At 32.0% G+C, this 27,169-nt stretch overlaps 2 protein-coding genes across 5 annotated transcripts in view; one reads left to right on the forward strand and one right to left on the reverse strand.

Moving 5' to 3' along the window:
* The window catches only part of LOC123686035 (proteasome activator complex subunit 4-like), a 22,292-nt gene extending 13,574 nt beyond the window's left edge, over positions 1–8,718 (reverse strand). The window contains exons 1-9 of one of the 2 annotated variants that reach the window (XM_045625971.1): positions 8,329–8,718; positions 5,459–5,599; positions 5,192–5,347; positions 4,829–5,045; positions 3,347–3,624; positions 2,756–3,106; positions 2,068–2,494; positions 1,768–2,007; positions 37–248 (exon numbers count right to left, since the gene is read on the reverse strand). In XM_045625971.1, coding sequence (XP_045481927.1) covers positions 37–248; positions 1,768–2,007; positions 2,068–2,494; positions 2,756–3,106; positions 3,347–3,624; positions 4,829–5,045; positions 5,192–5,347; positions 5,459–5,599; positions 8,329–8,540 — 2,234 coding nt within the window. In that variant the 5' untranslated portion in view covers positions 8,541–8,718. Of the gene's footprint in view, positions 1–36; positions 249–1,767; positions 2,008–2,067; positions 2,495–2,755; positions 3,107–3,346; positions 3,625–4,828; positions 5,046–5,191; positions 5,348–5,454; positions 5,600–8,328 lie in introns of those variants that run through there. The other variant, XM_045625979.1, reaches the window with a different exon arrangement.
* Positions 8,144–26,733, forward strand: LOC123686045 (FAST kinase domain-containing protein 2, mitochondrial-like). 3 transcript variants are annotated; one of them, XM_045626002.1, is made up of 7 exons: positions 8,144–8,263; positions 15,168–15,286; positions 15,621–15,780; positions 19,407–20,130; positions 23,203–23,701; positions 26,320–26,416; positions 26,482–26,733. In XM_045626002.1, exons 2-7 carry the CDS (start codon positions 15,187–15,189, stop codon positions 26,702–26,704), a joined length of 1,803 nt encoding a protein of 600 aa, XP_045481958.1. In that variant the 5' UTR covers positions 8,144–8,263; positions 15,168–15,186; the 3' UTR covers positions 26,705–26,733. The 3 variants fall into 3 exon arrangements, with proteins under 3 accessions (XP_045481958.1, XP_045481965.1, XP_045481951.1); XM_045626009.1 differs by having other exon boundaries at positions 8,188–8,396; XM_045625995.1 differs by lacking the exon at positions 8,144–8,263 and adding an exon at positions 13,901–14,059.
* The last annotated feature ends 436 nt before the right edge of the window (positions 26,734–27,169 follow it).

The raw sequence follows: 27,169 nt of genomic DNA on the forward strand, positions 1-27,169 counted from the left end.
GCAAAATAGAGTTTCTTATAACTAAATTAAACCTACCGTACAGAAAAAAATTCTTTCACATGTAATGAGTAGCTCTGATTTGAACTTTTTCTTTCCAAAGGAGTAATAGTAGCGAGTGTGGTTAATAAGTATGTAAGCATGTTTACACTTATTTTGGATGCCCGTACAGAAGTCATATGCAGTGTTCTATTGAGAATTTTCATAAGGTCATCTAAATATGGTAGAATATCATTTTCTCCATCAACTACCTATTGAAGAAATCAAAATTCATTATTATCATTAATATAAGAATATGAATCATGGTGAACTATAAAAACAATGAAATTAAGAAAATATAGAAGTATTGTTTGAAATTGCTTGAAAATCAGACCAAACTTCATATAGTAAATAAAAAAAAACTTGAGAAATACAAAAGACTCAATCATCATGAGAAGGAATCAGTTTCATACAACATAAAGTAGGGAATTTGAACCGATTCAAATAATTCTATCCAACTGTTTCTCTATGATAATAATAAATAATTCTTCAGTGCCAGGTGGACAAGGAAAGGTTTTACAAAAATATCACAGTATCATATAAATTATCAACAAAGACAGAAAAAATATTAATAGAAGATCATACTTGAAAAATTCAAGACTAATTTGGCAAATGTTTTCTTGAACGATGGATCTCCAATATTGTGAAATAAAATATAAAATAAATCTGGGCCTTTATAGGACAATAGATTTGGTTCGAAAAGTGAATTTTGTCATGTTTACATCACTCCAAAAAAATTATTGTAAATCATTTTTAAAGTCACACAGTTGAATTAATGATAAAATTGATGATCAATTAGGCAGAGAAAGAGGACACTATGAAAAAAGATCTGACTATCATACATACAATACAAGCTCTAAGGAAGATTTGAATATAACAGCAACTAGAGTGTGAATAACTTAATGAGAAAAATTTAGGCATCAGGCTTTATGAAACTTCCATCAAAATACAGAATGATTTAAGGTAAGATGGAATGTAACCTGATAGAAAACCCACCATATAAATTGATGGAATTTTAATTTGATTTCATAGGATCAATCAATATTCTTATTGCATTTTGCTTTATAATTTAATACATTTATTGTTATTATTCACAACAGAAATTCAGTATATAGTGTTTCTTAATTCTAAGAGCAGCAAAAGGAAATGAGAGATTCCTTGGGTAACTTTAAGAAAAAAAAGGCTATAAATATGGGTCGAAAAGGCTCTGTTTTTGAAATACAGAGTGTTTCTTATAGTTCTACTTTTTTGTGATGATAATACCACCTTATCGAATCTTTATAAATCCTTGCTACAAATTTGGTAAATGAGTACCAAAACTTATAATAAATTTATTCAACACAGCTTACTACTACTAACTGGATCTTTATAATAATTTGGATTTTCCTGAGGATTACTAGAGAATTGTTCAACATTTTTTTTCTCGAAATCGGTATCAGAGATACGACAAAACTACAAGAGACCAAAAAGTGTAGTAATGGACCAAAGTTTCGTTTTAATTCTTTTTAAATTATCAGTGGCCTACCAAAAAAAGTATTGGAAAAAAGCAGGCACTTTTCCAGAAAAAATATCTCTCTGTTGAGATTTGCATTCAAAATAAGCATATCACATGATGAAGAAAACAATGAACAATAGACAGATAATAGTGAATAAAATTGGTAGGTAAAATGTTATGAAATCTCATATGTCATTTCATCATAAGACTTACAAAGAAAGAAAAAGATACTTTACCTCTGATAGAATCACTAAATTGAATAATATTTCACCATCTAATTGTTCTTCCTTTTGGGCATTTACATTTTCATTCAGAAATATTTCAATTTTATTGCATAAATAGGGAACAAACATTTTCAGAGATTCTTTGCGGTGAACCTTGGTAAAACAACCACATAAAAGTGCTGCTAATTTTCCACTAACATCAACTTCTAAAACGTTATTTGAAATGAAATTGAAAACTTTTTTCAGGGCTGCCTGTAAATAGTATAAAAAAATTAATTACAGAGCAAAAATACTGTGAAAGATAGTACACACCGTGAAAATTTTTGGAGAACATTGACCAAGAACAGTGCAAATAGTGGATTGCATAGCCTTTTCAGCCATTACTTCTAAGAAACCTTTTGAATTTTGTTCACCAGTTTGTTGTTCAGGCCTAATAAAATCTAAGGAGCAAGATTCAATCCAAACACAAATTCTATCAATGAACTGCACAATGAAGTCCTCAAAACCTGCAGTTGCTTCACAAATAATATGTTCTTCTTCGGTCATATCATCATAGTGGTTTGCAGCGTCGGATGAGTCAATTACTGGGATCATTGAAATAAATTGACAGATAAATTGAAATGTTACCACACATTTATTGAAATCATTGGGATCTATTCCGGGCAAAACCGCTATCAATAATGGAATAATATGTGTTGGACCTTCAGGATAGTTATTCTTAGCTCCTTCGACTAAACACCTGAAAAAATTTTTCTTGAATCAGATCATTCTTCTCAATTCTAAGATACAACTCAAATTCATTCTCCAAATTACCGTGAAAAAAATTCAAGCAGATAAATGTTCCTGGGAAAAATTTTCAATAAAAGACCTACTTTGACAAAAGCAACAAGTGTGTAAGCAAGTACCTACTATCAAAGTACAGAGAAGATTTAATAACAAGCTCATACTCAAAAATCTTGTGTTATTGAAATGGAGTAAGTGTATATGACTTACAACTCACCTCGAAACAGATATAACAGCACTCATAGTAGATATAAGCCGATGGGGCTCTGTCAAACTATCTAAAGCAGCATATAATTTCTCTAAGATCATCGGTATTATAATATTTGGTCTCAAAGCAGACAGATGTAATAGGGCGAAATTCACTTCATTGGAAACACGTCTTGAATACAACGATATGTCTAAGCACGGCTTCAATATATTTACAAATCTGTCAATATCATCATCACTCAATTTAAAATCCTCCGGAACTTCTTTTCCCCAACATTTTGGACGGTAACGTTCTATATAAATTCTTTGAGCAAATTGTATTGAAAGTTTGCTTAGAAATTCCTTCAATTTTGTAGTCCACCTGAAAAGATTGAAAACTTGATAAATATCTGTAGCACTGTACGAGTTGTGAATTGTGGGGCATAATTTCGATTTATTCTGTATTTGTGTTGTAAATAATGGAGATGATGTGAGTAATTTTCCATTATCGTAACAAGTGTATACTCGGTTCATGGTCGATGTGGGAATATACATATTGTGATTCAATGAACTCATTTGAAATATATGTATACATATGAGAAATTTCTTGATATATAATTACCTTCCTGAATTTGCACTATATAAAAAAGATCTTATCATGTGCATAAACTTTTCTAAGTACTCAAAAGAAGTGCCTGTTTTGTGATTAAGAGTACTTATTATCCAAGTAGCAATGGAATTAATTCCAAGATTATACTGCTTGCTGGATGATCTCAATTTGAAATGGACTGGTAAATTGAATGAACGTACGAATCTTGCATACATTAAGGGAAAGTATGGTTCAAAATTGACGTAACCAATATTATTAGCACCCAGCCTGGACATAAGAGACATCATCGACTGAAATGAAATAAATAAAATAAGTATACTTGAATACAGCATAGTTTTTCATCTTGAATAGAGTGATCCATATTTTAGTTCAATAATTTTGACGTTGGATAGAACATGAAAAAAAGTTCATATAAACATATATCCTAACACGCTTAGTAATCGAGATACAGGGTTTTAAAGTTTGAAAAATAATCAGTTTTTTATTTATAACTCTAGTATAATTACATTCATTGTTTCAATTTTTAGATATTGAAGTCTAGATAATGTAATATCTCCAATCAGTTTAGTATCTCCTGTCAAAATTATCCAGTGGCGTAGATATTGGGGTGCGATGATCCTTTTCTTATTGAAAATCTACACCACTCTCTTTTTTTCACTTCTGAAATCAAAAAAGCTTCACTAAAAAAAAGTTTTCTTGAATTTTTCCATAGCTTGTACCATTTTCGAGAAAATCGAGTACAAAGCAATTACTATTCACAAAAATCATCAAAAATTAATATTTCAAATATTCGCATCAGTGATAAATGAAAGTACAAAAATTGACGTAACGTATTATAACACTTTCAGAAGACATTTAATTGAACATTTCAGAAAGAACATTTGTCAAACACTTAAATAATAAAAAATTTTTGGGAATATTTTTAAGTGTCTGATAAATGTTCTTTCTGAAATGATCACATAAATGCCTTCTGTAAGCGTTAAAAAACACTCAATTATTGTAATTTCATTCATCACTAATGGGAAAATATGAAAAATTAATTTTTGTAGAATTTCATTGATAGTGTTTGCTTTATACTCGATTACCCCGAAAATGGTACATGCTATGAAAAAAATTCGAAAAACTTTTTTTTTCAGTGAAGCTCTTTTGATTTCAGAAACTAAATAATTTTCTCGAAAAGAAGGCAGTGGTGTAGATTTTCAATAAGGAAAATGTCATCGCACCTTATATCTACGCCACTGGATAATTTTGGCAGGAGACATTTCGAAACATCACATTATCTAAGACTTCAATACCTAAAAATTAAAACAATGAATGTAGTAATAATGAAGTTATAATTAAAAAACTTGATTTTTTTTCAAACTTTAACACCCTGTTTCTCGAAACAAAGCTTGTTAGGATATATGTTTTTCATGAAGAGTTGTTCTATCCAATGGCAAAGTTATTGAACTAAAATCTGGACCACCCTGTATATTCAAAGATATGAATATTTACATTTTCCCAAGAGCAATCATTTCTACATGAATTCCATAAGGACATAAATTCTGAAAACCATAATTCATAACTGACTGCAGCTTCTTCGGCTTTTACACATGTAGGTAAAAGAGCATCTAAGGCACAAATGCACAACAGCATTTCGGAGTCATCTAATGGACACATTTGTGGTTTGTACTTATTGAGAATATCTTGGGTTGCAGATGCTGGAAAATACCTGAAAATAAAAATAATAAGAACAAAAGTTTTTCAACAAATGTTCTTTTATCTAATATTGTTATTAGTTGATTAATTAGGTTAAAACACAATTAAGCATATTTGGTATATGAAGGATAATATATACTACATATATGATATATTTACGTTCTGCAAGTACTGATGATGGATAATATATCATTTTCCATGGTAGAAGGATATTTGAACATGCCATTTTTCACATCATTTTGAATTCTGGTAAAGAGTTCATAAAGTGGTTTCCAATCAATTTGTAAGTCATCTCTGGATATGAGATATTTTTTTCTAAAAAATAAATATGAATATATATTACATTTTTTTTATGGCACTTATAGGTATGTATATGTAATTATTTGATAAATTGACATTGAAAATACAAGGAAAAGAAAGACTTACTTCATTAGTACATTTAGTATATGACACCATCTGGAAATGCAAAATGGATCTTGCTTTTCAATCGTAAGTACTTCAAGATATAATTTTATCAATTTTATGTGATCCTCCTTTGAAAAAAGATAACCATACAATTTGATATACCTAAAAATTTCAAAACTCATTAAATTTGTTGCGATATACAAGTATCCAATTATTTCTACTTTTGAGAGATCGTTTCCCCAACAGATCATTTCATTGCGATACTGTAATTTTAGAATTTTGAGCCAGAATTGATCTCGAACAATAAGATTCAAATTACTGATGGCAAATCTTGAATTCGATTCTGTTTGTCCATCCGTAAACACGATAACTCTTGAAAGTAAATATCTAGAAACTTGACATTTTCAGGTTAGAATCGGATCTCAAATTATGGTGAGTTCGTTAATGGAAAAAATCCGACTAGGGGTTCCGTAAATAAGGACATTCGAAATTTTAGTGCGTTCGACGTCCGAGTATACTGGAAGTGATGTGGTATTGTGATCATTTTTGGGATCTTTGGATTTTTTGGTCTCCGATTTCATATTAACCATTAGGAAAATTCATTTTAGACCATCCTGAATTCTTTGTGTCTGTCTGTGTGTCCACACATACCCATAATAGCTTTCATTTCTACAATGTCTATCCGATTTTATTGATGTTTGGTATGGGTATTCAGTTTACTCATAACAGCCTTAATTTTTACAATCCATATCCGTTTACATTGAAATTTGCTAAGGGTATTCAGCTTAGGCCGTAGATTTCATTCTGCTGTAGGGTATGTTGAGCATAGTCAGATTATGATGAAATTTGATGTGGATATTCGGGTCGAGAATTTGAAGATTCAAATGGGCTTCAACCTAGGAAATCATCTCTTCATTAAACTTTTTTTCTGGAGCACTTTTAAACCGTTGTTGTCAATGGCGTGTTGTCTGAATAACACTTTCCTAAGCACTATTTCGCTTACACATTATTTTTTCCCATAAAAGGCAGTGTTTTGGGGTGAAATTCATTTTATTTCATTTTCGATTAAGAAGCAGTGCCGGCGCGAGTAAATTTGTCGCCTGAAGCGAAGAATTTTCGGCGCCCCTGCTTAAAAAGCATCAATAACAACATGACCTTACTCAGAAAGTCATAATGTGTCGAAGTGATCTTAATAAAACAATGCCACACAAAAAAAATTCAGCTTATTTATATGTAATATGCAAAATCGTAAAATTTTTTATATGTTGAATGTGTAACCATCGGCTTTCAAATAATTCGAATGCGAAGGTGGTGTTGTTTTTCGTCTTTGAAAAATACATAACGATTTTATCCCTTTTTCAATAGGGATAATAGGGAATTCTATTTATATTGGTTGGACTGCCATGTGTTATTTATTATACTGGCAGCTAAGTGAAGGCGGTTTGAACATTTTTATTGAAGGGAATGTTAACAAACGCAGTGGAGCGAAGCAACCTTATGATGTTTTTAGAATCAAGGATGAAATATGAAAAGACGACCATCAGACTGTGCCGAATTGTCGCCCCTCAAATACTGACGTCTGAAACGGTAGCTTCACTGTTTCACCCCTAACGCCGGCCCTGTCAAAAAGTGTACCATTACTTAACCTTCAATGTGCCATCTGCTGGCCAGGCATGAGTGACGTGTTACAAATTCTTTCTTTCGACGAATTATGTGACATTTACCCCGTTGCGACACACGAAATTCTCTTAGTAATACAAAATATCAGGACAGATTCTTTGTTCGATAGAACAGATTCAGAAAATTATAAGGAATATCGAGAAGGCCACTAAAAATGCTACCAGTGTGCCCATTTAACCGTTCACATTTTTGATCAGTGGTATTCGTTCACATTAGTTGAGAATGCAGCTTTAATAAAAGTATTTACTCTTTGTTGAAATCTGATTCGGCTAGAAAACTATGAATGTTTCGACGAAGCTTGGGGAATAATTACTACACCCCCCTGGATCCGCCACTGGTGTAATAACCCCCCTGGATACGCCACTAGTGTAATAAGGGCTCAATAGTGAACGTTCCTGCAACTGGGTGTAGATATGAAAATAGGCGTAAAACTAAAGACAAGAAAATAGCTCTTGTAAAGAGCTGGGAAGTGTATGAATGAATTTTTCTCTAATGGATTTTATTTTACTCATCTCCAAATGTCATCTTGAAATATAAAGCGTGACGGGCTAAAAATATTTATTTCTCGCACGGTTTTATTAGTTTATATTGAATGTATAAATCGAAAGCAAATAGTAACCAAGTTCATATATAATTATGATCCCTTTCTTTTATTCATTTATAATTTTGTATCATTTTCAAATGAATAACACGAAATTGACAGTTATACATAATTTGCTCATTGTAAAAAACTTTGATCCCCGCCACTGGCTGATAATGATATCCGCTTTTTCCAAGTGAATTAATAATTTTATGAAATATACTCTGAAAAATTGTAATTCAGGGGTCGTGAATATATTCATCTTATTTCGCGGCGAAAAATTCAGGAATGTTTTTGAATGTCATCATGTCATGTGAAAAATTAAATTAGATTATTTCCAATTTAGCAATGTATCATTTAGATTAAAATCTCAGAAAAATAGCAATTTTTTAATCGACTCAATTAGATCATAAAAAAAATGTTTTCATTTATTTTCGGAAGCGAGACCATGTTTTCTTCAAAGCCTAACAAGAAAAAGAATATACTATTCTCTGGTGCAAACATGTGCAGTGCAGTGATCCAATGATGTGCTTTGACAAATGAATTTCAAAAATTGAATATTTTGGGTAAATAATAATAAAATATACTGGATTAAACATGGAATCATAACGTATTTATATTATCTACTTACTGAACCAAACGTAGAGACCATAACAACAAACCAGGCTCAAGTTCTCGAACCAAAATACTCTTGATAAGGTTAGTTTTTATAAGTTCTAATTCCTCCAAAGCTTCTTCATAAATTTTATCGCCAAAAGGCAGTAATCTATTGTAAGGTACCCCTTTTTGAGGTTTGAAACCTAGTTTTGAAACCAATTTATTTACAGCCTCGTCATCCTCCATTGCTTATTACTACAATAAAAACACCTCACAGTTCAGACCAGACAATACACAATGAATTTTAAAATCTAAGTGCAAGGCTTATATGCTAATAGAAAATTATTCAACAACTTGCTATTTTTACTTTTTCATCCAGTCATTTGACGTTTCACGTCAGTTTTCTTTCTAGCCTATCGTTGACTGTCAGAATTCGATCCTTTTACAGGTTAACCAACGCACGAAATTCTTACTCTTCCTGTTAGATTCTAACAGAATATGTCGTCTTATGTTTTTTTCTTGAAAAAAGTTGATAATCGCTAAAAAAGATTAAAAAATTTTAATATCTTCCGAAATAATTTTTTTATCAATATGTAAATAATGTGAAACGGGGGATATAATCTCTATCCTCAACGATTGTCAAGTTGAAAACCAAAATTAGTATTGATTTCTCCAGTGGTGGCTCATAATATATTTATAGTGTTTCGGGAGATAAAAATTTACACGAATACCAGTGATAAAAATTTACCTTAAAATGCCACCTACTTTTTATTGTGGGAATTTGCTAAAAACGGAAAAAACGCAAACAATTTTGTAATCATTCAGTGATGTAAATTCTATGTAAAAAGTACGGACATCGGGATGAAATAATGAAGCATTGTATTCAGGGAACGAGTAATCAAATAGTTCCTGCTGTTTCGACGCTGAATAACTATGTTGAATTTAAAAATGAAGATGAAGTTGCTAAAACAATACATAAAATCATGACAATGACAAACAGTTTTTTTACAAGTTCCATTTTTCTTGATTAGGTACCCATTTAATAAACTGAATCTGCTGCTAAGACGGATGTCTTGTTTCACAGTTCCTAGACCAAAGTATCAGCGCTTGAATTATTTTTGACTCTACAGGCTGGACCGAAAGTGGTGAAACACAATTCCACCCTGTTCCTTCAAATGGGAATGCCCAATTTCTATATCATATAGAATATATTATAATCTCCATGAAATTCTGATTTCGAAATACCCCACTTGTCATCATTTATCTGTGGTACTTTTTGACGTAGGCTACTTTTTCGAAAAATTTCATGGTTATAAAGATTTAAACTAAATGTCATATCTTGTTAACCGTTCGATATATTTTTTATTGGATTCCCAAAGAGTTTTCAACTGTTCTGCAAATTTCCGGATCACTCTACAGGTGGTCCGATAAACACTGCATTTTTTTTAAAATGACCTTTAAAAAATGTCAAAGTCCATTTCTTCAAATGACACGCCTCGAATATTTTTTGCCTGTCAGATAGCCTAGTGAGTAGCCTTCATTTTTTTTTACAAAATGCTTTGCATTTCATGTTTTGCACTGAGACTGACAGTATATTTTTCATCGCATGCAATTTCAAAGGGATAAGATTACTCAACTCTTGATAATATTTACTAATAATATCAATTGAAGGTATGCCAAATGAAAGAAATCAAGAAAACATTCATTTTCACAAAATGATAAAGAGACAATTTTTGACATTTTTTATTCACGTTAATACACTTGGCCAATAAATTAACGCACCACTAAAAATTTGTCAAAAGTTAAGATACATTTTCGTCAGAACTACCCGTCCTATTTGTATGTCTTTTTTTATTGACAGCCTTTTTTCTTCTGAACGTTAGCGTGTAAACCGTATGCGCATAAATACCTATTTTTTACAAATACCAGGTCTCGCAATTGTAGCCTGTTTTTTTCATGAAAATTGTAACATTTGTAGAGTGTAATAGTAACATTACCAAGTTGGAATTAAACTTACACTTATCCTTATATTTTTTCAAGATTTTCTTTTTTGATTCACTTCATTATCTTTTTTATTACTCGAGAAAGATCATTTTATAGCATAACATGATTTTATGGAAAATGAAGATCCAAATTTAACAACGAAACAAAATATTAAAGAACAATTAAACGATCGTGTCAGTAGCGAGAATTTCAATCTCTGGCACGAATCACTTCTTGGCAACGACCGACGGCTCATACTTAAACTTTATGTAACTTTGGTCCTGGTCTTCCCAAATATAATCGGTCTCTGCGTACGTCTTCCAAAGTATTCAAGTAACGTTCCTCTTGTAATCTTCTGCAAAGAATATCCCAGAGATTCTCTATGGGATTTAAATCCGGGCACCGAGCTGGCCATACCCTGGTGACGATACCGACTTCCTCTAGATAATTTCTCACAACTTGAGCCGCGTGAGGCCTGGCATCATCTTGCATCAACAAAAATCGTTGACACATATATATATATATATATATATATATATATATATATATATATATATATATATATATATATATATATATATATATATATAATACAAGATGTCCCGGGAAATCTTGCCAAATGCGACAAAGGGATAACATGAATGAAGGTCATCATGGAGGACTCGTATCAAGAGGTCTCAATCGCCTGAGTACCTTCGTTTGCGATATACAGGGTAATGTTCATCTTATGGAGTGAAATTTTATGGTTCAATAACTCTTTAACTAATCGCCCGAATAATTTCAAATTTTGAAGTTTTGTCACCCTTCACTATCGATTTCCTTCAATATTTCTTAAATCGAGTAAATCAGATCCGGACTAGGAAAATTTCAGACTTTTCCTATTTCCGTGAATATTGGATCACACCGTACGTGGACATTACGATTCTTTCCCGTTTTCGTAATCACAAAGAATTAATTTAAAATGAAAATTCTAAATCTCTGCGTGGCACGGTCATACAGTGTGAGCAATGAACATTCCCTAGAGTCAAATTTTTTAGATCAATAACTCTTCAATTAATCCACGAAATTTCATGGTCCAAGTAATCTTGAGTTTATCCGTAGAATTATTTCGGAAATTGAAGTTTTTTCGCCCTTAACGAATGCCTTCCTTCAATATTTCTGGAATCGAATAAATCATACCGGAAAATTTTAGACTTTTTCTATTTTCATGAATATTGGATCACCCTATACGTGAACAATAAGATTGTTTTTCGTTTTCGTAACCACAAAAAGTGAATTCATTATAAAAATTCTAAATCTCCTGCTTGGCACCGTCATACAGGATGATCAATAAACATTCCCTTATGAGTGGAATTTTGCAGTTCGCCTTTCACTAGCAATGGAATCGACAATTCCCGTTATTTTCTTAGGAGCTGGCTTAGGTTGATCCAAAATCAGTGATTCTTAAAAAATCTCAAGTTAGATTCTCGTTAAATGTTTGGTGCGGTATCTACAACAATCGTTTGATTTGCCTTAATATTTTTGAAAATAGGTAGACAAGAAGAATTTATGAAAATTTTTGTAAACATAATTTTGTTTGTTAGAAAGCATTTCAATGGAAACATTGTGGTTCCAACATGATGGAGCTAATGTGCACCAACCAAAAAAGTGCGCGAATATTTGACTGAGACTTTTGAAAACAGATAGATTGGCAAAGTGGAAATGTTGCTTGGCCTCGAAGGCGATAGTGAAGGCTGACAAAACTTCAAAATTTGAAATTATTCTGTGGCTTAGTTAATGAGTTATTGAACTGTGAAATTTCACTCATAAGATGATCATCACCATGTATGTATATCCTAAATGAAGGCACTCAGACGATTGAAGCCTCTTGATACGAGTCCTCCATGATGACCTTCATTCATGTCCGTTTGTCGCATTCTTCCCGGGACTCCCTGTATATGGCGCAAATAGCATTACATGTGGTTTCAAAATCTCTAATATGTAAGCGGGTCACTGGATTTTGTGGCTTATCCTTTGAGCAATATTGAAAACTGACATATCCCAATAATGATATTTTTGACGGGCTATCCAAATATGTTATCGGAAAAGCTATCGATCCAAGGCATGGAAAGTTATTGAGGAAAAACCGTTTTTCCACAAAACTTTTTTTCGGCAAATTTAACTCGTTTTCAAAATGAGAAAACAGAAGAATTTTCATTGCAAAATATATTTCATAATATTTTCTGAATGCTCAATCGATTCTCAATCTGAATATGTAAATATAGTGGTAGTTTTATATTTATTTCAAGCAATTCCATTCAAAATCAACTTGAGGAAATTCAGATTTCATATTCGGAAAATATATCCATGTGTCTGTGGTTCAGTAAATATTTGATTGTCAAATTTTGAAGTTTTCATTCTCGATTATAATAAAAGCTAAAATATAAAGCTTCTATTATAATCTCTCTTTCCTTCTTCTTTAACCACGAAAGTGGCTTTTTTTATAATCAAGAATGAAAACTTAAAAATTTTACAATCAAGTATGTATTTATAGAACCATAGACAACAGGGATATTTTTTTCGAATATGGAATCTGAATTTCCTCAGGTTGATTTTGAATGGGATAACTTGAAATAAATATAAAACAACCACTAAGATGTCTAAAAACATGGTGAATGCACTCGTCAAATTTTGAATGCAATAACATTCGACTAAATTGAAAATATTAGTTTGAGTTCGTGGCGGCGCCGCAATGTCATACTTGTCATTTCGATCTTTTTTCTGTTGTTTTTGATTGGATACATTAATTAAAACCCGATACTGACCAATCAAAAGCGACGTGTAACCGAGAATGATCGTGCAAAGTCGTGAAACAAAACACGAAACGTTTGCTGGAATGAATTCAAATATTTGTAATAGAGAGAGTTTATTGGTATTTCAATTACAAGAATTACTTCCATAGATCATAACTATAATGAAAGATATACATATAGGTACATAATGGCACAAAACTCGTAAATAATAAATAACAAGAATCTTAATTTGTTGATAGCGCTACCTACAAATTGAGGTTTTACTGCGCATACGGTTTCCACACTAACGTTCAAGAGGAAAAAATCTGTCATTCAAAAAAAAAAAGTCAAAATCGGACTAGTAGTTTTGACGAAAATGTATCTTTCAATTTTGCCTAATTTTTAGTGTTGCGTCAATTTATTGGCGAAGTGTATATGATCACCTGTATGTTGGTGTCACGAAAAGTTTTCATAAAAATGAAGAAATTCGATAGGGTTCATGTACAGTTTGATCTGATATCCATGTAAACAAAATAGAAAAAATCCGAAATTTTCCCACTCCAGTCTGGATTTTTTCAGTTCCAAACGATGAAGCTCGAAAAGAGTGATCCAGTTGTGTCATTAGTTTTGAAGTTGCAAAACTCTTCTTAAACAAATCTTCTGTTCCCTTAACAACTTTTCCTTCAAAATTTTACACAATGAGCTCATAGACAGCACCCCACATGCAATTAAATAAGTGGAGGACCGCTGAAATATGGCTGAACCTAATCTAGGCAACATAAGCTTTTGTCCTATTGCCTTTTGGCAACTTCATGAACATCGCGTCTAAAAATCAACTTTTCCTTCAAATAGGGAAAATGAAAGAACTACTTTCGCCAGAAGTCCAAAAAAGTCTTAACCAATACAAAAATCGCAGTGCAAGAAGTCTAAGAGCCAGTGGACGGCAGACTACACATATGGGGGCTAGCTAAGCGCGGTTGCGGTGGCCTCAGCTACCATCAGGAGCAACAGGTGTGAAAATTTTATGAACTAAAAAAGTATTTTAGGAGAGCTGCCGATTCCATATGTCGTAATACACTTTAATAGCTATTCAGAAACGAATAGAGATAGAACAACTCTTTTCATGAAAAAAAGTTTATATAAACATATATCTTACCAAGCTTCGTTTTAGAGAGGTGTTAAAGTTTGGAAAAAATTGCGATGAAAATATGTAATTGAAAACGAATGGAACTAGTTTCTACATATTCGAAATATAAATCAAATAAAGTACAAAACTGAATCAGAAAACAAAGTTTTTTGAAAATTCCGTATAATTGATCACGAAGTGTATTCTTGAAGAATTTAATGTTCTCAGAATCCGTTCGATCATTCTTTTTGTACCTCTAGCTAGACCTGCAAAGGGTCTATGTAGATTGTATTGTCCCAGCGAAGATTTTACTGCGTCTATTTAAGGATCTATTGTATTTTGTACGTTGTCATGTGATAAAAAATCTTTGTATTTACCAAACGACAATTTGATTATAAAAACGAGACCGTACTAATTTGAATGATAATTTATTTGTTTGGATTCCGAACACTGACAGAAGAACCAAAAATGGCGGTGTGTGACTTCACACTAATAGAGCGTATATGGCAAAACACCAAAACGATTATACCACGTTGCAAAAGGTATATTCACTCATCAAAATGCTCGGCTTTATTGCAAACTTTATTTAAAACATGAGTTTAATCACTGAATATTGACTGAATATTCATTGAATAATCACTGAATAATCGTTGAATAATCACTGAATAATCATTGAATAATCACTGAATAATCATTGAATAATCACTGAATAATCATTGAATAATCGACGAATAGTTGAATATTCATGACTACTCATGAATAATCAAGCATGAATATTTGTTTGAATGAATTATTTGAATAATCGAATAAATTAATGTATGAATATTCGAATACAAAAAGGCGAAAAAGTCCCAGCCCTAATCCGGACCCCTGAGTGCCGGCAAAAGCATTTATTCATTAAAGCTATAGCTATAATCCAGACACACCACATTCAAATGTTTCAAAATGATACATGGTATCAATTGATTATTTTTTTATGGTTGAAATTTTAAGATTTCAGAACAGCATTCCGATGATGTCCTTGAGTAAAGCCTTGCGCACGATCATCTCATCAACACATTCTCATCACAATAAAATTCGTAACTTTTGCAGTTCAGTTACAATTTCTAAAGGTGAGTATTCAATTATGTATTAGGATCTATCAAATCCAAAGTAGCTCATAGATCCAAAACAGTTAATATGGGTAATATCAAAAATCATTCCTAACAAACAATTCAAAAATTACAATGAAAATTTCACAAAAATAAAAAAAAATATATATTTCGATAGAAATTTGACAAATATCCTATTTCCACTTTTTTATTATTTGGATAATAACAATTCTGATTTAAAAAGGAGGGGAAATATAATAAATGTCTTTTAATTTTGATCAAAATAAATTTCCATCAAGTAACGACTGATAGTTCAATCCATTTATTATATTTCGATTGGTGAATTTTTTTTCAGATACCAAACAAACAAGTCCCGATATTTTGTTGAACAAATTCAAACATGCCACAAGCACAAGCGAAGTTCTAGATACATTCAGTCAACATAAAGATGTGATGAACATTAAACATATTATGCAAGCCCTTAGATCTGTGTTTGTTCTTCAAAAGGAAGGAAGGTAATTATAAATCTTTAAATTATTATGCTACTTATCATATCTTCTCTGCTTCAACTGAGAGAATCATTTTTCTAAGAGATTTGAACATAATGGTGTCCACTCTGCTTTTATGAACAATGGATACTAAATCTGTTTTGCATCGGCAATGAAAGTACCGGGTTTTTCACCATAATTTGACCCGCTCTTTAACTTGAAAATAATTTCTACAAAAGTTTCACGAAATCGACTAGTGTTTTCTGAAATGATTTCACAAAACGAAATATATACAGGGTGGGCAACATATTGATAGAAACTTCATTTTTTCAAATGGAACAGCCTGTATATTTTTCTATATTTGACTAGCTCTTTTACCCCTGTTTTCGAATATATTACATATGTTTGGTCTATCTCTCTTATTCTGAGTACCACAGAGTTTCAAATTTTAAGGACCACCTGGCATGCTCAGTAATCAGTTTTCAAGTGGTAGGCTGCGATGACTCAAAATGTATTTTTTTGAGTTATCTCGTTGGCAACGATATGACATACGTTTTTCACCATAAATTGGTATTCGATGATTTTGATGCAACTCCATATATTCTCGCCTTGTAGCTTTCTTATTTTTATTGTTGTTTGCATAAAATGGAAATATTTCAAATTTTTCCGCTTCTGTGTAGTGCATATTCGATGAATAGTTTCATTCAATGACAAACGCATGTCATATATCGTTGCCAACGAGATAACTCAAAAAAGGGCATTTTGAGTTATTGCAGCCTACCACTTGAAAACTGATCACTGAGCATGCCAGGTTGTTCTCAAAATGTGAAACTCTGTGGTACTCAAAATAAGAGAGATAGACCAAACATATGTTATATATTCGAAATCAGGGGTAAAAGAGCTAGTCAAAAATAGAAAAATATACGGGGTGTTCCATTTGAAAAAATGAAGTTGCAATCAATATGTTGCCCATATTTCGTTTTGTGAAATCATTTCAGAAAACACTAGTCGATTTCGTGAAACTTTTGTAGAAAAAATTTTTTTGTATCTCTTTTAGTAACAAAGTGAAAGGGAGGGTCAAATTTTGGTGAAAAACCCGATACATAATAATATATAATTGAGAACGCGTTACTCCTAGGCCGACGCACAGAGGTGACGCCGCCTGTGCCATACATTTTTTTTTTCGTTAGTAGGTAGGTACTAAGCTTCAAAAGATGCAAGTCAAAATTCGGTACTATGCTACGTAGTAGATTAGAGGGCTACAGGGTCATATGCATGGGCGCCCGCAGAAATTTTTCTCAGGGGGGGCAAAATGAAAATAATTGAAAAACAATAAGGCATCCATGATTGTCGTAGGCGACATCAGTATTCCGTTTCTTTCTATTTCTGTATTTATATTTATCACCAGCGTCTACTCTGAATTTCAAAAGATCGCTAAAAGTGGTACAGGGTGGACAAAAATACAATAGTTTCGTGTGTGCTCATAAAATAACGCATAATATTCTGTATTAGTTAAATTAACAATATTATCAAAAATACTTATTGTCTAGCGCTAATTGGTTTGAATGTAACACCCTGTAGTTTGTTACATTTTTAGATTAATAAAAATGAGCTGTTTCCAAACATGTTTGGTACTTTTGGTCTAGCAGACAGAATATGAAAGAAATTATTTTTTATTTTCATACATTTTTATCAATCTAAAAATGTAACAAACTACAGGGTGTTATATTCAAACCAATTGCCGTATTTTTGATAATATTGTTAATTTAACTAATAAAGAATGTTACGCGTCACTTTATGAGCACACACAAAACTATTGTATTTTTGTCCACCCTGTACCAATTGGAATCAACATGTCATACATTTTTGGAATCTGCTCAGCCAGAGTAATCGGAAAATTGAGTCAAAATGGGGGTATTCCATTAAAAAAAAATGACGCTGACGTCATTACTCGAAAGTAATTCACCCTGTACATTAGATTATTATTTTAAAGTACCGTACTTTAAAATAAAGAATCGACATGTTTCAGGATTATTTCTTAAAATGGTCTGTTTAGCTGAAAATGAATTTTGTTCCATACTTAACGGTTACGGACGCAGTGTATAAGATGAATTTATAAACAAATTGACACGCATGGAGTGCTTTCGGTTCCATGATTTTTCTTCACCCAAGAAGTGCTCAACGCGCCTAAAAAAGTTTTTAATTCAAAAAATACCTCTGCCGATTATGGATTATATGTATAGTATGTAATTCCATTGAAAACCGGAAAATAGTTGTGAATCTATTACTTTCCTTTTTTCCTTGCCCTTTGGATTGAGAAAGTAATATTGAAGGTGTTGTGCTGAAAAATGAGGCATCCAAAATCTCAGGGGGGGCCATGGTTCCCCCTGCCCCCCCCCTGCGGGCGCCCATGGTCATATGCCTATTCTACATGTTTACTCAAACTAGTAATAGTATTGATGAAATCAGAAAATGTAGCAGAAAATATATTGGTCAATACCACTTGGTCCTTTTCGTATTTCACCAAAAATATTTACTTCAGTGGTGTGGTCCTTGGGATGCGAAATCATTTTCTTAAGAACTCGGTATATCATTACCGAGATTTTGGAAGTAACTGGAGGTAAAGATTTCAGTTTTTCTAACATGTACTATGGAATTTTGCCAAACGTCTTAGTCGAAATCATTCAAAACCTCTCCCATTTTCTCCATGACTGTAGAATCATTTGACGGTGTCTGAATTATTTTTTTTAAACATCTCTTAATAATTTCCCAAACCAGTTTCATTTATGAAATACATTTCATCAATAAAACTAGTTTGGGGAGTGATCAAGAGCCGTTTCAGAAACTTCTACCAAAGAGAGTCCAAATTGTCACGGTCCCTAATAAATTTCTGGGAACTTCAGAAGCCCTCGTATATTTGAAATAATCTGGCATACTTCAAGTGACTTCGAATTAACTTTATTCGAATAAAAAAAAAAAAAATTAGTTACACAACGAACTAAAACTGAGTACAAATGCTCATTTAATTAATCCTCCTATGGGCCCGCACTGGTCTATGCGAATCATTAGAAAAATAATTAAACAGTAATAGATGCACTATAATCGAAATATTCCTGCTACCTACTAGTGATTTCGGATATACTCTATACGTATGAATGAATGAAGGTGCGCTCAAAAGTTCTTGACTCCAAGTCAGTGCTTTTCTAATTTTTATTTGTTTATTATTTCCTTCTTAATGTGTATAAGAGAGACAATATAATCAACACAAACATAAAAACAAATGAGGAGAGGAAACTTGTGTACAATACGACTAAAAGTGAGTCGATTGACTGAATAATGTCGTCTATGAATTATTCCTTGATTTCTTTCAATATTCACAAAAGAAAACTGATTTTATTGAAACAATTTAACATTTTCTAAACATTGTTGAAGCGTGTATCTATTCATTATTAAGATAAGTGGCATAACCCACTGAACACTAATTACATAAAAAATGTCAAACAATACAGTTTTGTCATTATTATTCTTATATGTGTGAATCATTTCTTTGAAAACTTTGGATCCGATGTAAATGCTTATTGAATTGGCTCCTGCCATTTTGACTCGATCTTTTTTTGTAATAGGGATTCTAATCCATTCATTTCACTTTTCAGGTCCGACCTATCAACGAAGAGTATCATCAGCAGCAGAAAATTTGCTCAGCTCTGTGAAAAATTGAAAACTCTAGCTGGTATTATTGAACCTAATGAAACGATAGAAGCTTTGAAAATTGTCACTTACGTAGGGGTTCCCAAAAATAGTACAATAGTTCTGGTTTTGTTACAATTGTTAAGGCACAATTTGAACGATTTAAATCTGCAGCAAATAATATTCTTAGATTTTTTACTTGGAAATTATTCGGGGGTGCCACTTGCAGAAGCACTTAAAATAGCATTACCAATTGTATTCGACATACAATTACCTATCAAAATGGAACGCGAAAATATTCAAAGTCTCAAAGAATATTTGCACTACGCGTCGAAACACCAACTATCAAACCAATCAGTAGATCTTATTTTGTCTAAAACTATTAACTGCCAAGAAAGATATGATGCTAAAACAGCGAAAAGCATAATATGGTCTATATGCGACATGCGTCCAAGGCCTTGTTTTGAGAAACTTTTGAAAAAAAATGTCAGAGTATTAACACAAGTTTTAGATGAATTACCATTCAAAGATGTTGATATAACTCTCAAGAAATTAATGAATTCTTATACAAAATACGAATATCCATACTTTAGGAATGAAGAGTTTTGTAATGCTGTAGCTTGCCTTGCGATGGACAAAAATTTATCACTCGATCAATGCATCTACATCATGAAGAAATTAGAGCAATTGGTAAGTTTTTAAAATTTGCATGAAATTTCCAATTAATATTGAAATTGTTCGACAAAAAAAATGAACACCTCTGATCAAACTCGCCCTTTCGTTGATTCTTGTCTTTGTTCAGGGCGTCCCAAATTATTTGTTCACTGAAAGCATCTCGAGAATTAGATTTGGAGAAAAAATCTTCAAGGACCCCCTATCTTTTTTTTTCATAATAATAAGATATCAGAAATCAGATTGTAAATCTTGCTTCATTCTCGAGTTACAGAGCGTTTCTGAAAAATAACTTTTTCAAATATTTCGCTATATACATTTTGGTTTCGTTTTGAGATATTTGAAAAAAACTACATCTTCAAAAATTGATAAAAGATGCATATGATTTAATCATTTCCTTAAACATTCACATGAAATTCAGATGTATTCTGCTGAACTAATTGTTTTCAGTACATGCACTTTCATTGATCATTAGAAAATAGCGAAATTAAAAATTCTTGTTGATTTATTTCGAAATACTACCCTTTAATCGGAAAAGGTGTATCAATTAAAAAAAAGGAAAAAAAATCGAAATGGGCCTATTCATTTAGAAAATTGCCGTCAAGCTGGCTATCTTCACTTGCAGAACGTTTTCCATAGTTTCAACCAATATTATTTTGTACCTAAAACAACCAGAACAAATGATTTTGCCATTTTCAAATGATCAATGATAGTACATGTAGTGAAAACGAACAGTCTAGAAGGAAACGTCAAAATTTCATGTGAATGATTAAGTTAAGGGGTTAAAGTCGTTCAGACAAAAAATTTTAATTCGATTGCACAGCCATCTATGACGAATCGTGAAAAATTGTTCGTACAATACTTTCATATTTTTTTTTGCTGTAGAATACGCATCTGTAATAAAAAACAGGGATTCCCATTTGAAATTTCAAAGTTATTCAATTCAAGTTTTACCCCATTTGATAACGATTTTTTTAATGTTGAGTTTTCGATAACTTCTAATAATCTTGGCCAGGCGTCCTCGGCTACTTTCAAATGTGCGTCTTGTCTCAGTGGAATGAGGTTGTTCATCCCGGGATCATTGATGGAATCATCAGTTGGGCACGAAATCATAGAGGAAAACAAATCAGATCAGATCAATTAATCACTCAGTGATATCTACCAAATACACCTCCCCTCTCCATAGCCGAGCATGGTACCTTCGCTTGAAGAAAAACAACTTTTTTTTTTTGCTGTACAGCAGTTTAATATAAATTTCTATAAAATATGTTACAGAGTTATATATACAAGGGGATATATACAATGTTTACATGCTTCTTAAAGTATGAGTTGCAGACTAGTACCTAACTCAAAGTTTTACCTAGTATTGAAATTTGGATAATGGATTACATAGGTTTTATAAAAGAGAGTGTAAATTTTTACTGAGGCATGTCGAGTGCTTGAAGAAAAACAACTGTCGCTCAGTTGGGTTAACAAGAAGAAGGTGGTTTAGGAAGGGATCGGGAAGGGGTTGGATTCACATCATCAAGTGTTGAATTAGTTTGTGTTTAATTTTCTTAACTGGAATTGAATAATTATTGAGGTGCGATATCTTTTTCAGTTTTGTTATTTTGATTCCGAAAAATGATCGAGTTTCGTTTTTGATAACATTATCTAATGAGTCTATTTGAGAGTCTTTTTGGAGATCGCTAGTTTTGGTTTCTTTAGGCTTATTGAGTATAATCCTTAAGTATTTGTTCTGAATACGTTGTAGTTTGTCATAATTTGTTTTTGAAGTTTTACTCCAGACCGGGCTCGCATATAGAATCATTGGTCTTATACCCTGTTTGTAGGTATATTTTAAGTTTAGATTTAATACTAAGTTTACTATCTCTACAAATCAATGGGAAGACGCTACTGAGTTGCGAGTTGGTTTTCCTAATTATTTCATGAATATGTTGATTGAAATTCAATTTTTTATCAAGAGTGACCCCTAAATATTTCAAATAATTTTTCTCTTCTATAGGCTGGTTATAAAATAACAATAATTTGTTGTTTGATAAACGTCTTTTATGAGTGAAGTAAATTAAGTTGGTTTTGGATGCATTGATTTTGATTTTCCATCTGTGGTAATATTCCTCCAAAATGGTGAGGTGCTCTTGAAGATATTTGGTTGATTGCGGTTTGGACCAGGACTCAGAAGTTATAGCCGTGTCATCCGCGAAAAGATAAATTTTTGTATTTTTATATTTGGGAATGTCATTTATAAAAATTTTGAATAGATCGGGTGATAATAATCCCCCCTGCGGAACTCCTGCTGTAATCGGGGTTTTTTCGGATAATACGTTTCCTACTTTGACTTGAAATGTCCTGTTTTCTAGATATGATATAATAATTTTGATCAGGAATGATGGAATATTATTTTTAATTAATTTGTAAATGAGGCCCATATGCCAGACCGTATCAAATGCTTTTTGTATATCTAAACTAATCATAGCTGAAATTCTGTTAATATTGAAGTTTTTGGCAATTTTATCTGTGAGATTAGCAAGTTGCAGAATAGTGCTATGTTTTTCACGAAAGCCATATTGTTCATCTATAATCAAATTTTTCTCCTCCATGTATTTTCTTAGGCGAACTAGGGTTATTTTTTCAAAGATTTTTGATACTGTTGGTAGTAAGCTAATAGGTCGATAATTATTCGCAAATTTTGGGTCTTTTGAGGCTTTAGGGTAACTTCGCGTAGAACGGTTGGGTTTATATCCCAAACTGTTCCGATCTTCCGACAGATGCGCAGCCCATCATGCCATCTCTCGGGCAAGCAAATAATTACTACTAGAGAATTTGTGAGTTGAAATATGAGAAGATAATAATGCATTGTCCCAAAATTCATACCTAATTCAAAATACGATCATTTCGGGAAATTATAATTTTTTTCGAACGATTCCAAAGGATTGGAAATAATGAATATAAAAAAATTTTTAATTAAACTAGTAACTAAAGTTACTCATTTCAAAGAATTGTGACTCTTAATTCACCTCTGATGAATTTGGAGTACACATATTATATGCATACATTTTTTTTTTTTATGAATATTCGTTTTCTTTTCAGGATGTGATCAACAAACCCTTCATTGATTTTGTATTCGAAAAAATATCAGAGGACCTTTCGAAAATAGATGACTTATATTACTGCTACGTCATTTTGAAATATATGGCAAAAACAGATTATAGACCGGAAAACTGGGATGAAATTATAATTAAAATCAAAGATTCTGAAAAAACAAAAATAGACAATATTGAAAGTCGCAAATTAGCATTGGCATTATGTTACCATCAGATTTTCGATAATAAAATAATCGACGAAATTTTCAATAACAGTCTTGAAAAGAATCTTACAAATAGAGATTTAATTCGGCAGTATCTTACAGTCTACTACTCGTTAAAATTGCATAGACCTGAGTTGGTACCGAAGAATTTCAAACCGGAAAATTATTTGGAACTAATCGACACACATAAAGAATTCCCCTTGGAGGGAGCATTATTCAGTGCTTTTGGAGGCGAAAAATATGTGAAGACTGGAGTATATTCCAAGGAAGGGATTTTTATAGGTGAGTAGTCATTTTTATCCATTCAAATATGCATTTTAATTCAATTAAATGCGTTTCATTTTAATACGGATTTCAATTTCATTTAATTGGGCTAAATACATATATTCTTTCAATTATGAAAAATGATTTTATAGGAAATATAAGTATAATAGCACATATGTACGGGGTGTACATACTCGATATCGAAAATAAGGTATTCAATATAGCTGTTCCTATATAGATACTAGATAATATTTAATAAAAAATTAACGGTAGTCCTTAAGGCCATTAAAAAACCGTATGTTTTATTTAACATTTCAACAGTGTTTGTAATTTCGATACCAAGTAATTTTTTTAAGTTGAATCAGTTAAAAATCTTGAAAAGGAAACATCTTATGGAAAAATGTTTCGAAAAGTTGATGGTTTTGAAGGTAAATTCCACTTATGCTATATTTCCTTCATCATTGTGGTAGAGGGGGTCAAATTTGACATTTCAAATGGAAACTCCTTTTTCTTGTTATAGATTCGTATTCTACAGCAAAAAAAAAACAAATTTTCGTATGGCCAATCACAGATGGCTCTGTAATTGAATTTCAATTATCTTATTATGCGCGTTCAGCAGAAAGATCGGTAGCGTAATTAGCTCCGATGCTGATCAGGTATCAGTTTGGTAACGTTAGTATTCTCTGCTGGACAGGTTGCTGCTCTTCTTGACAGTAATAGGTTCTGTGGGTCCTTCTTGAAGGTAACTTTATGATGAGAAAAGATTTTCTGTTATAATTTCGATTTTTATTTCCAAGTTTGCTTATGGTATTATTACTTCTCATTCTTCAATATATGGGAAATTTATTCAGACTATCATTTCAGAATGTTAATAAATGTATATGTTTCAGTTTCCATTATTGCTGTAATTGAAATTTAAATTTCGTCCCAAAATCACTGTCACAACTGTCCCTCTCCCTTCCAATGGAAGAGGTTATGGCATAAGTAGACTTCTATCTCAAAGCCATCAACTTTTTATTCGAAACATTTTTCCATAAGATGTTTCTTCCGAGTATTTCAACTGATTCAACATAAAAAAATCACACGGTATATTAGTCAACTCCTAATTTATACGCACGATACAGCTTTCTGTGTTACTTATAATCCGTTGCCAAGAATCTAGGTCTTGTTTACTTATTGGTAAGCTAATGGCGCAAGTAAGAGATTCACCGATGCCTAAAACACTTACATACGTCGCCATAAGGGCACAATTTCACAACAAATCAAGAACCAAAATTGGAGAATTTCGTTTTAATTTATTCACAATAATACTTAGATCAATAAATCACTGTTGACTTTTCATTAATAGAAAATGAGAATTAATTCAAATCGAGAAAAAAATAATGGAATCGTACAACATTAAGTACTACCCAATGGGCACGTTTATTCAACATTACCGTTCACGTTAAAGGTTTAATTTTCAACGTTGTCATTTTGGTTTCAAAATCTAACGTGTTTCAGATACTTGTAGGACGTATTTTTTGTCAACGGTTAGATCTGAAACTAGTTTTCTAATATATCAAATACGGTATTTTTATATATTATTAATATGCTGATATTGGACGTTATTTTAACATTGCATGAAATCATTCAATAATCACCTATCTAGAGAACACATTGAATTTACGTTTTCTAATAACTAAATCATGTAGCGTTTCCGTACAATGTTGAAAACATTTTCACATTTACTTCAGCGGTTGTTTACTACATTATTTATACTTTTTTTTTTTGTTGCGACTCTTTGCTATTCCAGCAAAGTCACTCATAGCACGCTGAAATTGTCCGCTGAAGCCAAACAGCGCCGAGCGAGGTTAGAACTCCCCTCAAAAATTACCTTGGGTCAAGTACGTCTCGCCAAACATTGTATTTCGAATATACCAGAAATATTACAAAAATAATTCATACGTGTCTATTTTTTGTTAGGTAAAATACTCAAATATATAAAAAATTGTTTTCGATCAACGTTTCTTTCGATATCATAATAAAACAGTATTTTTACGTTCAAAAACAACGTCCAATATCGAATACTTCGAGCAAATGAACATTATTTCCCGCGACATTTTTACTAATAATAAACGGTTGGTCACAACGTTATATAAACGTACCTGTGCCCATTGGGTAAGTGCAACATTGAGTACTATAGATCACAGAAAGTAATATAATATGTAATAACAATTGTCTTCGATCGGAAAATACATTTACTGTTTTTGATACGCCAATATATTTATACGAAAAAATCAAATATCCAAGGAACCAAATTTTATATTTAATCCCTTCCCGTTCTTCAGAAACTTCGAATAGACAACCTATCAAGTTTGGTATACCCTGAAGAAGTGCAACAAGAGTTCATTCATACTATTCAAGTAATCTTCGTGAAATAAAAAAAATGCATTTTTGGTCATATTTTCATGAATAAACAATTTATTATTATTCAATTTAAGAGACCCTGTACACTATACAGTCTTTCAATGGTCTTAACAGACACTATCAAAGTATCATTTTATAGTTCAGTCAGTAGTGTGTCTCTTGTGGAATGTTGACCAACTTCAAAATTAATTCTTCTGTGTGATGCTCAATTATTTCCATTATTTTCTCAGATCATATGATAATATTCAGAAAAGGTGGATATCCAGTTTCGACTAATTACACAAGCAAGTTCATAGAAGACTTAGATATTTCTGAAGATAATGAAATGTAAGTATTTTCATGCATTCATCTGACGATTTGTTTGTTATAATTGGTTCTCATTCTATTTTCAGAGTATTAGTTATGTGTTTACATCCTGAAGCTTACACTAAGGAAAATTATCTGTTGAAAGCAAATTCATTTCGTTTGGAGCTATTAGAAAAATTAGGATATACTGTTGTGCCTATGTGTTTGGAAAGTTGGAACTCTTTGCTCGATCATGAAAAAATACCGTATTTAGTACAGAATATCAAAAACAAATTACAACAAGATATAACCCTTAATACTTATGGATAAAAGAACAAACCAATAGTAGTACCAAATTATTTTGTTTTTCATTTCTGATTCTGTTACCCAGGCATATCTGGATCCTATTATGGAGAATTTGAAGAGACACATTTTAGTCCAGTAACTATCCCAATGATGGATAAAACGAAGGTTTTATCAAGGTGAAAAGTATCCTTGGTGGAAACAAGTACATATTATATGAATTTCATTCAAATTCTTTACAATTGCGCCAAATGCAATGAAGCCTTTTCGATTTGGAATCTCATTGGTTCTCGAAGATATTCTTATATATTTGAAAATTATTGATTTTCATGTGAAGTTTGTAGATTCATGAGTACGTTATTTATAAAACACAAGGTACGATTTTTCTTGACTCTTCACAATCATAAATAGTATATTGTGAAACAAGTGGGGAAAGTCCAACTTTCTCCACATGTTGCACACTATACTTTTCTTACAACTGCACAAATTTAA

The sequence above is a fragment of the Harmonia axyridis genome, chromosome 1, assembly GCF_914767665.1.
Source record: "Harmonia axyridis chromosome 1, icHarAxyr1.1, whole genome shotgun sequence".
Classification (NCBI taxonomy): domain Eukaryota; kingdom Metazoa; phylum Arthropoda; class Insecta; order Coleoptera; family Coccinellidae; genus Harmonia; species Harmonia axyridis.